Source organism: Colletotrichum spaethianum (assembly GCF_022836535.1).
Source record: "Colletotrichum spaethianum MAFF 239500 DNA, contig01, whole genome shotgun sequence".
Classification (NCBI taxonomy): Eukaryota; Fungi; Ascomycota; class Sordariomycetes; order Glomerellales; family Glomerellaceae; genus Colletotrichum; species Colletotrichum spaethianum.
Genome location: NW_026054771.1, coordinates 1,888,325 through 1,898,305, shown reverse-complemented (window position 1 = coordinate 1,898,305; position 9,981 = coordinate 1,888,325). Strand labels below are relative to the sequence as shown.

At 55.8% G+C, this 9,981-nt stretch overlaps 3 protein-coding genes across 3 annotated transcripts; 1 reads left to right on the top strand and 2 right to left on the bottom strand.

Annotated features, from left to right (window-relative positions):
* Nucleotides 1-321: 321 nt before the first annotated feature.
* On the bottom strand, nt 322-2,725 carry ColSpa_00513 (acetolactate synthase catalytic subunit, mitochondrial; the record flags this gene model as incomplete). The annotated part of the gene is made up of 5 exons (XM_049266725.1): nt 322-380; nt 435-2,126; nt 2,216-2,283; nt 2,316-2,456; nt 2,562-2,725. The coding sequence occupies 5 exons, from the start codon at nt 2,723-2,725 to the stop codon at nt 322-324; spliced, it is 2,124 nt and encodes a 707-aa protein (XP_049122682.1).
* A 1,800-nt stretch (nt 2,726-4,525) lies between these two features.
* Nucleotides 4,526-5,386, bottom strand: ColSpa_00512 (uncharacterized protein; the record flags this gene model as incomplete). Its single annotated transcript, XM_049266724.1, has 1 exon — nt 4,526-5,386. The coding sequence occupies one exon, from the start codon at nt 5,384-5,386 to the stop codon at nt 4,526-4,528; it is 861 nt and encodes a 286-aa protein (XP_049122681.1).
* Nucleotides 5,387-9,478: 4,092 nt separating this feature from the next.
* ColSpa_00511 (uncharacterized protein) lies at nt 9,479-9,787 on the top strand (the record flags this gene model as incomplete). Its single annotated transcript, XM_049266723.1, has 2 exons — nt 9,479-9,589; nt 9,650-9,787. The coding sequence occupies 2 exons, from the start codon at nt 9,479-9,481 to the stop codon at nt 9,785-9,787; spliced, it is 249 nt and encodes an 82-aa protein (XP_049122680.1).
* Between the last annotated feature and the right edge of the window lie 194 nt (nt 9,788-9,981).

Sequence of the window (9,981 nt, the reverse complement as noted above, 5' to 3'; positions counted from 1 at the left end):
CTCTTGACAAGCTGAGGCAACCCAACTCCCTGATAGGTTGATTTTTCAATACCGAACGGAGCCCCCGCGGGCTCTTTAGAATGCGGCGAATGCTAGAAGAGACTGAAAGCACTTTTTGAGGGATTTTTGTTGTTTTCGTGTTGCTCCGGACGACCCGTGATTGTCGGGATACGACCCATTGCCCATTCAAACCCTGGTCCCAATGGAAAAAAGATTCTTGTCGAAGCTGGTGGTGGTATAAGATGAGAGAGAGCAATATGCATGGACGCCTCCGAGTTGCAAAAAGATTAGATTAACAAGAAAGAGACGGGCGTAGGCGGTTTAGCCATGGAGACCACACGTTCTCTCGCGCATCAACTCGCGGCGCTTCTTATCCTTTGCTGCGAGGGGGTTAGCGCCTAAACTGTCAGGGGGGTGGAAAGGGCAGTACTAACCTCCATCCCATGTCAAGAACTCGTGGAGGGCTGATCCAGACGGCACCATGGGCAAGACGGGCACCTTCTTGTCGGTGACGACCTCGAGAAGAGCAGGGCCGTCGGTGTTGATGAGCCACTTGAGGGCGTCAACAACCTCATCGGGCTTGATCACTCTACGGTGCTGAACACCCATGGCATCGGCCAGCTTCATGAAGTCAGGGTTCTGCTGATGGGTGTGAGCGTAGCGGTCCTCGTAGAAGAGGTTCTGCCATTGCGTGACCATGCCCTGCTCCTCGTTGTTCAGGACAATGACCTTGACACCAATGTTGAACTGCGCGGCGGTGGAAAGCTCAGTGAGGGTCATGTTGAAGGAGGCATCGCCGTCAATGTCGATGACGAGAGCGTCGGGCTTGGCAACCTTAGCGCCGATGGCGGCGGGCAGACCGTATCCCATGGTTCCCAGGCCACCGGAGGTGATCATGGTTCTGGGGTGTCTCCAGCGGAAGTGCTGGGCAGTCCACATCTGATGCTGACCGACACCGGTGGAGATGATGGTCGTCTCCTTGCGGTCGGCGGTCAGGTTGCTGAGCTCCTCAACAAGGGTCTGGGGCTTGATCATGCCGGAGCGCTCAGCCTTCTCGTAGTCGGACATGGGCCACTTAGCCTTCCACTCCCTAATCTTATCGAACCACTCCTTGCGGTCTTCCATCGACTTGGGCTTCAGGTAGGGCATGAGGGTGCGGAGGTTGGTGGCGACGTCACCCTCGACGGCCTCGGTGGCCTGGACAACCTTGTTGATGTTCTTGGGCATGATCTCGAAGTGAACGATACCACCACGGCCCTCGGCCGCGGCCGCCTTGGCACCAGGGGCAAACTTGGCGACGTTGAGGGTGACACGATCGTCGAAGCGGGCACCGAGGGCGATGATGAGATCAGCCTGCTGAATAGACATGTTGGCGTAGGCGGAGCCGTGCATGCCGAGCATGTGGAGAGACTTCTCGTCGAGCTCGTCGAAGGAACCCAGGCCGTGCAGGGTGGTGGTGACGGGGATGGACATCTTCTCGGCAAGCTCCTTGAGGATCTCAGGGCCGCCCTCGGACTGGGAGATACCCTGGCCGGCATAGATGATAGGCTTCTTGGCAATGTTGACAAGGTCAGCAACGCGCTTGATGGACTGCTCGAGCTGCTTCTGGAGCAGAGCCATGGCGGCTCTCGAGGCGGCGCTCGGGAGGGATGGGAGGGAGGTCTCGGTGGGGATGGCTCGTCTCAGGACACCGGCAGTGACGTCCTTGGGAAGGTCGACGAGGACGGGGCCGGGGCGGCCGCTGGTGGCGATCTCGAAAGCCTCGTTGATGCGGCGGGGGAGCTCGGCGATGTTCTTAACCATGACGTTCCACTTGGTGCAAGCACGGGAGATACCGGTGACGTCGGCCTCCTGGAAGGCGTCGCTGCCGATAGCAGTGGTGACGACCTGACCGCAGAAGACAACCATGGGGGTACCGTCGGAGAGGGCGTCCTGCATCGGGGTGATGACGTTGGTCGCGCCGGGGCCGGAGGTGACGAGGACGACTCCGCACTTGCCCGAGGCACGGGCATAACCCTCGGCCATGTGGCCGGCACCCTGCTCGTGCTTGGGGAGGATGAAGTCAAAGTGTTTTGAGTTGTAGATGGCGTCGAAGACGGGGAGAATGGCTCCTCCGGGGTATCCAACTGTGAGTCACGGTCAGCCATGTCTCTCCTCAAAGGCCTCTGGTTGTATTGGGGGGGGGGGGGGGGGGGGCGCAATTGGGGGCACAAACAGATGTGCTTGACGTTGTGTCTCAACATCATCTCGTGGAAGATCTCTCCTCCAGTCTTGCCAATGAACCTGTATTCCAGTAAGCTTTTCCGCACGCTTACACCTCGGCAATGGCGTTAGGTATGCCAGCGACGGCTACGTACGACTCGTCCATCTCGGGGCCACGAGCGCCGACAAGAGGCTGGACATGGCTGCGGTCCTTGTCGGCATTGAAGGCGTGTGCGGGCGTGTTTCGAACCTCACTACAGTCGGGAAGCACTCTTGTCAGCGGAATCATCCCGTGAGTCACCTAGTCCATCTGTGACGGCTAGGCGTTGCAAAAACACACGAGGGCAGGAGAAGCTTACGGAGCGGGCGAGGTGGCAGAGGTGGCCTGATTCCTCACGCCGGAAGGGACCTTCTTCGCGGCCTGGATAGCAGAAACGGCGGATGAGGTGGTGAGGGCGCGGGGAGCGCTGGGCCGCGAGATGGCCTTGAGGGCGCGGGCGGCGTGGCGGCTTCGGAGCATCATGATGGGCGGAGAGTGGAGAGGGTTCCGAAAAAGGAGGGAAAAGAAGAAGCACGGGAGTCGAAAAGAAGGAGAAGAAAAGTCACTCGGCGTGATGCCTCGTCGAGATCCTTGGAGGGAGAGAGAGAGAGGCGGCTCGTCGAATTGGACGATCGCAGGGTCTAGAAGATGCAGAGGTCGAAGTTCAATGGGGAGGGGAGGAAGGAAGGAGGAAAGAAGCAGTCACAGTTTGTGTGTAAATTGGGCAGATCTCAAATTCAAGATTGGGACCGGGGGGGCGCGCGCACACACACAGACACACGGGCAGAGCGGTAGCTAAAGAGTCAGAGTCAGAGGACCAAAGGGGGAACAACAGAGTTGGGCTGGGATTCCTCCGGTCAAGGACCCCTTCCTGGCAGAGAAAGCAAAGAGGCAGAGAGGCAGAGGCGACTCAGAGACCCAGCGGAGGACGGTGGTGACGGACTGACAAGCGGCGGCTGCTGTTTCGGAGGCAGGGAAAAAACCAAAAAAAATTATCGGCTGTCGATGTGTGGGGTAGCCATGCGATGACTGGCTGGAAGGGGCTCGACAGAGGCAAGAACGAACAAGCGTTGCGCATCGGGGGAGGCGCACGGACCATAAATCCAATCTGGGGTGGCGATATCGGCCCCCCTCGAGGTTCGCTCGCACGCAGCTGGGTTTGTTTGCGGTGCTGCTGCTGCTGCCGTTGCCGCTGCTGCATGTTGCCGTCCACCGCCAACTCCGTCTCTGCACCTGCATCTGCACACTTTCAGTCTGGATTGGTTTATGACTCAACCTCATTGGTCATCCCCCACCACCCCAGCCCCGCTCCCCGGAACCGCACCGGATGACTGAAAAGCATGTCCAACCGAGGAAAGTGGGAGAAGGAGCAAACATGCTTCTGCGACCATCTACACGCTGTTCCTGCCAAACCTGCCATGCCAGTCGGAGACGGGAGACCAAAGACGGGCGGCAGTGAAAGAGTCACAAATCCCCCACCAGACCTGACTATCATTTCCTATCTTTTCCTATCACATAGTTAAGCCCACCAGTACTAACACCGCCTCTTCCTCTACCATCCCACCCACGCCTGGCTCCTCGTTGCACCACAGTTGCGTCTCGCATCATGGCACCCAACCAAAAAACACAAACATAGATTCGCTCATTCGTCCCTACCAACCGAAGGCACGCATGCGTATGCGGGAGCTAGCTGTCAAAAACGGTCGATCCCAAGCAGACGAGACATGGGAGCTGCCGCCACTAAATGCCATTTCCAGCCGAAGCCGTCCAACACGTGCCGCACTCTTCTCTTCTCCCTTGCAATATTCATCATATATACGTGATGGGTTGCAAGTTCAACAGTCGAGGGTCGCCCGTCGACCGGACCCCTCCTGCGTGATTCTGGGGTTGCCGGCCCATTGGGTTCGAGGGGCCGTTCCCCCCTCATCCGGTCTGTCCCGGTCCCTTGACCCAGCGGCTAATGAGTTCTTATGCAGGGTCAGCAATGAGCTGATGATCACAGCGCAGCACAGTACAGCACAGCAGTTGACGAGGCGACTTCGGGAGAGACGGGAAAACTATGTAATTTTTTTGCTCATTTGCTAATCCATTGCCTTTTTGCTCTCAATGCAGGAAGCCATCCATCATCCGAAACTCGGAAATCGCCTTCAGAGGTATCTTAACCATGACTGCTATACTCCCATCACCAGCCGACACCCGAAAAGTGAAACATGATAATAATAATAATAGACTCGGGGTCCATGTTACAGTGACTCAATGTGCTCTCCTTTCCCAATCTCCGCCTTACATCCGATGTTGGTCGCCAAACGGACCGTGCACATCGTACCCAGCAGGCGGCTGGCCGTGCGACATAAGCGGCTGGCTGTCCGGGTTCTGGACCTGCACCGTCGGCTTCTTGGCGGACTGCCTAGCAATCGCCGCAGCCTCGGCCCTGGCCGCGATGCGCTTCTTCTGCTTCCGCTCGCGGCAACAAAGGAACGTGATCCACGAGATGGACCCCGTGATGGCCACCGCAAAGAAGAGCGCCAACGCGACGCCCCCGGGGTAGACGGTGTTGTCCAGCTTCAGGCACGCCGGGTTGCCTGCACTGTCGTCCTTGCAGAGTAGGCCCGCGGCACACGTCGCGTAGACCACCTGCGTCGGGAAGCAGCCATCCTTGAGCGTCTGGCCTTTCCTCACGCCCGTCGAGATGACCGGGCATTGCGTCGTTGACTTCGTCGTCGTCGTGGAGCAGATGAGCGTCGAGCGGGTGCTGGTGCCCGTGGCCGTTGCCGTGTTGGCCGCCTCGGCGGCCGTCGTCGCTGCGGTGGTTTGGCGCGCGAGCACGGGAACGTGACGCTTGCGCAGCTCGGCGGGGACATTTCCGTCGTCACCACATCGGTCCAGGGTCCATTGCGACTCGATAATGGCCTCGGCGAGTTCGCAGCCGGCGTGAACGTAGCATCTCTCGAGATCGGTCTGCGTGAACTCATCGGGGAGCATGTCCAGGCAGTGGGCCACGGACCCCGGTTCACCACAAGCCGCGAGCCTGGCCAGCTCGAGATTTCTCGATCGAAGGCAGTGCAGCTTCGCCGGCGACAGAGCCGAAACCGCGGTCGCGAGGAGGAGCGCAGCAAGCGCCGAGGCGGAATGAGATGATCGCATCTTGACCGGGATTTGTGGGGTACTGCAGGAATTGCCGGGATAGGGGTCGGTCGGGGGTGGTGGGATTGGCAGTGGTTCGGAGTGGGCGCCCAAATGCCGGCCCCAGGATTGCGGCAAACGACGTAGTGGTGTTGTGTGCGACGAGTCAACACTCGTGCTCTGGCAGCTTCCTGATATGGAAGCTAGCTTCAGCAATCGGCAGCGTATGCGGCCTCGGGTCGAGATGCCGTCTTTGTGTAGAGTCGTCTATGAAATCGCATGCGAGTGGGATGGCGACCGGTTTGGACTGGTCTCTAAGATCTAGGAGGGGACGCGAAGGGACGACAAAAATGCAATGTACTTTGATGGAATAAAGGGAGAAGAAGGGGAGGGAAGCACACAAGATGGCGGCGGGTGAGATGGGAATGAGCATTATTAAGAAGGCAAGAAAGAAGGACGCCTCCTGGCGCTTTGGGGCTGGGCTGGACCTGTTGGAACCTATTTTGGCTCGTTACCATCCTCGGTGGTCTTGTCTTGTCTTTCTTTCTTTCTGACCGTGAGCTGAGGGACGCCAACGCCTATCCCACGAGCATCTGCAGCTCAGCACAGGGGACGGACCCAGTGCCCGTTGGGGTCTCGATTGGTCAAGTTTTGGTTTCTTACTCTCCCACTCTCCACTCTTTCGATGTAAGCCTGCAGCACTTGGACCCAGGCAAGCCAGGCTTGGACTTGTAAGGCTGGGGGGGAGAGGTTGTCTAGCCGGCCACGGTGCACTGTTGGACGCTCGGGGGTCTTGATGGTGCCGCCAGCTTCCTGCAGCACAGCCCTTGTAGTTTTGCCCTTTGGTTGCAGCTGGTCAGCAGGAGCGGAAGTCGTGGTGGCTGACGGCGTCCGCCTCCATAATTAGCCCTGTCGAGTCCTACCGCGAACACAAGGCCTGTACTCGACAACCTCACTAGGATGTCTCGTCTGATCTCATCTCAAAGGTTTATCCCCACGCTGCTTATTTTCATGCAGTGAAGGCTGTTCGATGGTGTTCGAACTTTTGCTTCCTGTCAACCCTGGAAGATGGTGATACCTCTGAGCTCGCCCAAAGGCTACCATGACTTGGCCTGAGGTTGGTGAGGGTGGACAGAGCTCTCAGCTCACTGGCTATGGCTCCAAGCTAAGATAGCTTGTGCTGTTCTCGTCGCACAGCTTTCCCGGAACCGTGCAAGGGCGGCTGGTACGCGCAAACTCTAAGGATGGCAGCCCCCTCCCCCCAAGAAGTTCGAAGGAAAATCTTGTACCGAACTACGGAGGTGGGCCAATGGCAATGGGTGGTATCGGATTGTTTCTGCCTTGTCGTGTCAGATTGGCTGTGTTGTATTTGACAGGCTGCAGCATTCCTCGGGCGCGGGGCCATTTTGGTGGCAACTGCAAGCTACCGCAGATGAGGAAAAGAAATGCCGCCCTCGTTTGCGATGGAAAGGATGTTGGTGCTGCGGGCTGTGGTGATGCATCCCTGCTGCGGCTCTCAGTCGCTTGTTGGTCTGTTAAGGTGGGCTGGGGTGGCTCGTGGCTGAGACCTACCACCCTAGATTGGGAGCTGGGCCACTTCATGGACCTTGTTTGGGCGACGCCGTACACCATCTGAAGCCCCTTCCTCGCTGCCAGGATACTTTGCGGACGGCATCTGCTTTGTGTCAGGTTGTCGTGCTTGTCTGCCCATCTTTGTGGGAGAGGAGCGAAGACAGGCCGTTGCACCCGCTGTAAAGAGGGCTATCTGTGTCATCTCAGAAAAGAGATGGCCAGGAAACAGGACTGGCGCGGTTAAACGTTGTAGGATCAACAAGGCGACGATGTCACTGTTTCCGTCGTAGCTAGGGGGTTAAGCACGAAGAGCCAACAGAAGAGGGGCTGTCAGCAGAAGGAAGCATTTTCCCCAATGATTTGGGCTGAGTCGTTTGTTGTCAGCTCACAGCGGAGCGGGGCGGCGTCCGATTACCCGCTGGTTAAGCAGCATGGCGGAGAGAGATTGGACGAACCAGTGTTGGTTGTCGGTAAGGCGAGATGGGAATGGAAGGTCATATTCCATCTTCGGTGCAGCTGGAGTCTAGCCATCCTTGATGGAGTCGTGGTTATTTTCGTCGTTCCTGGCGATGGAGACTATCACGGTCAAATTCGTCTGCCTAGAAGGATGGAAGGAACGAACGAATGCCCTGGGCTGGGGTATGAACGGCGCACGAGCCCGTAGATACTGTACGTATATATGATTATGTAATACGCGCACATCCTTGGACTTCCTTTATGAAGCGTTCTTTCTTCTTTCAAGCAATACTAACCGAGGTGAAAAGAAATTTCTCCTATGCAAACCCCATCTGAATGACATTATGAGTGGCTTTTCCATAGGATGTTAGCGCAGTCACCTAGCATATTTTTTTTCATAACAAAACACATCACTTCAAGTACAACCATGGTCCAGCCAGTGCAGCCCCAGTATCAGGACATCAAAGGCTGCCCATCTCTCAACGCTATGAGAGAGAAGCACCGTCGAGTTGCCGTTTATAGCTTAATCCTTGTTAACAGCCTCCAATGAGTGGTATTGATGAAAGCATGATGGCAAATAACTTTGCGGGATCTAGTCGCCGTTGGTGGAGCTTCAGAACGCCCCGGTAATCGGCAGCCGGGATGATGATGATGGATACTGTGTACTTTCCATCTCTGCTCACAACTTGCAATTTCCAAATCCTATTGGAGTTATTCTCTGTTGCAGTAGCCGAGATATGAATGTCACCCGCGACTCGATGTTCCACTGGACTCTGGCGGTGCTCTAATGGGAAGATATTTCAGACCCTTTCAGGTTGTGCTTAAGGATTTGTCACCACGTAGAGAAAATATTCCAATTTACCATTCAGCTATGTAAGAGTGTCCCAAATCTCAGTCTGAGCTTGGGCGGCCGTGATGGACTTCCTCAGATCAGATGATGCACAGAAAAGCTCACGTTCAAGGTTGTAAAACATAAGGTCATTGACCGATTGACATGAGTTCTCGACTAGCTAAACCTGTTCGGAATCAGTGCGGTCTCATGTTACATATTGCAGAAAGATGTTACGCGTACGATCTGTGGAGTTTTGTTCTGCCAAGATTTGGTTCCAAGTTGCTGGTTAGTCAGACTCTAAGTATCAGCTATATCGACGCGATTTTTGCCCTTTCGGATCCTTCTTCTTCTTATATGGTGTCATCTGATGAAGCAACTGTTTTTGGGGACAGATTATTATGGAGTTGATGCCGGCTGGATAAGTGAGATCAGACGGTCCTAGCAGATGCCCCTTGCCCCGATACCATTTACTCCTTGTGGGTTGGAATGAAAGCTGGCCGGCCACGTGCTTGCGATTAGAGCAAACACTAGTTGTGATTGTACTTAAGGTTCGCATCTAGGCTTGATTCACTAGCCGTGCATCGAGGCTGGGACACTCTCACAACTATTGATGCATTATGCTCACAAGCCCAGTCACCGGCAATTACGATAAACCAACTCATATCGAAGCAAGAAACAGTAGATTCTGACATAGAGATTTCTAACACGGATTGAACACAAGTTTAGCCTACGTCACCTCGCCAAGCCATTCGCGAGCGTTATTGGCGCCAGTTATGAGAACATGTACTACGCAACCAAAGCACGCCGGGCCTTCAGTCAGCGAAAACAACGTATCATCGCCTAGCATACCCATACCGACGGCCTGCCTATCTAGGAAATAAGTAGGGATGCAATGCGGCTCAGAACTAGAGTTTTTGACGTAGTTCCTGCTCGACATAGTCCGGTCCAGCGGTTTGCGTCGGACGAAGAAACCGGCTCGGACCCTGAAATGCAACAGAAACACTGAACACCCCCCGCCCCCACACAATTACGACGTCATCGGACCGCGCCGGCTTCCAGAACCTCCAAGCTTGCAATACCTCACCTCGTCCAAGCTAGGCATCCATCCGTGGACTTGGTTTTGTATTAAACCTCCAGCATCCTCCCCCAACTTACTTTAACCCCCCTGATTCCGCAACTCCCCGAACCCTCTCTCCAACCGTAACAAGCCAAAAGACAAACACCCCCCAAACCTCCCCACAGAAACAGTTACGATGCCTCTCGTCGTTCCTGGTATCAACAACAACTCCTCCGGTGACAAGACCGAGGAATGGACCAACAAGCTGGTCGGAAAGAAGCTGCATGAGGAGGAGTCTAACGAGACGGTAAGTTGCAGGTGCTTTCTGCTTCCGTTGTCGACTGCGCTAACGTTGCCATCGTCCTAGACGTTCTGCAAGAGAGACCTCCCCAAGGAGACGCGCGTCATTGAGCCCGGCATGATGGTCACCAAGGACTTCAAGCCCGACAGATTGAACGTGCACGTCAAGGAGGATGGCACCGTCTCCCACGTCCAGCACGGTTGAGTCGATATGGTGATGGTGCCGGCGCCCCGAGAGACGACGGACGGGCTCCGGCGACGGATACGCGATCATGGTTTACGATAGATTTTGCATGCCTGCACAGCTATGAACTTTTACAGAGTACGACCTTTAACACTTTCTTCATCGACCCTGTGATCCTGCATCTCCAAAATCGAGTGACGTGATGTGTCTGCAGC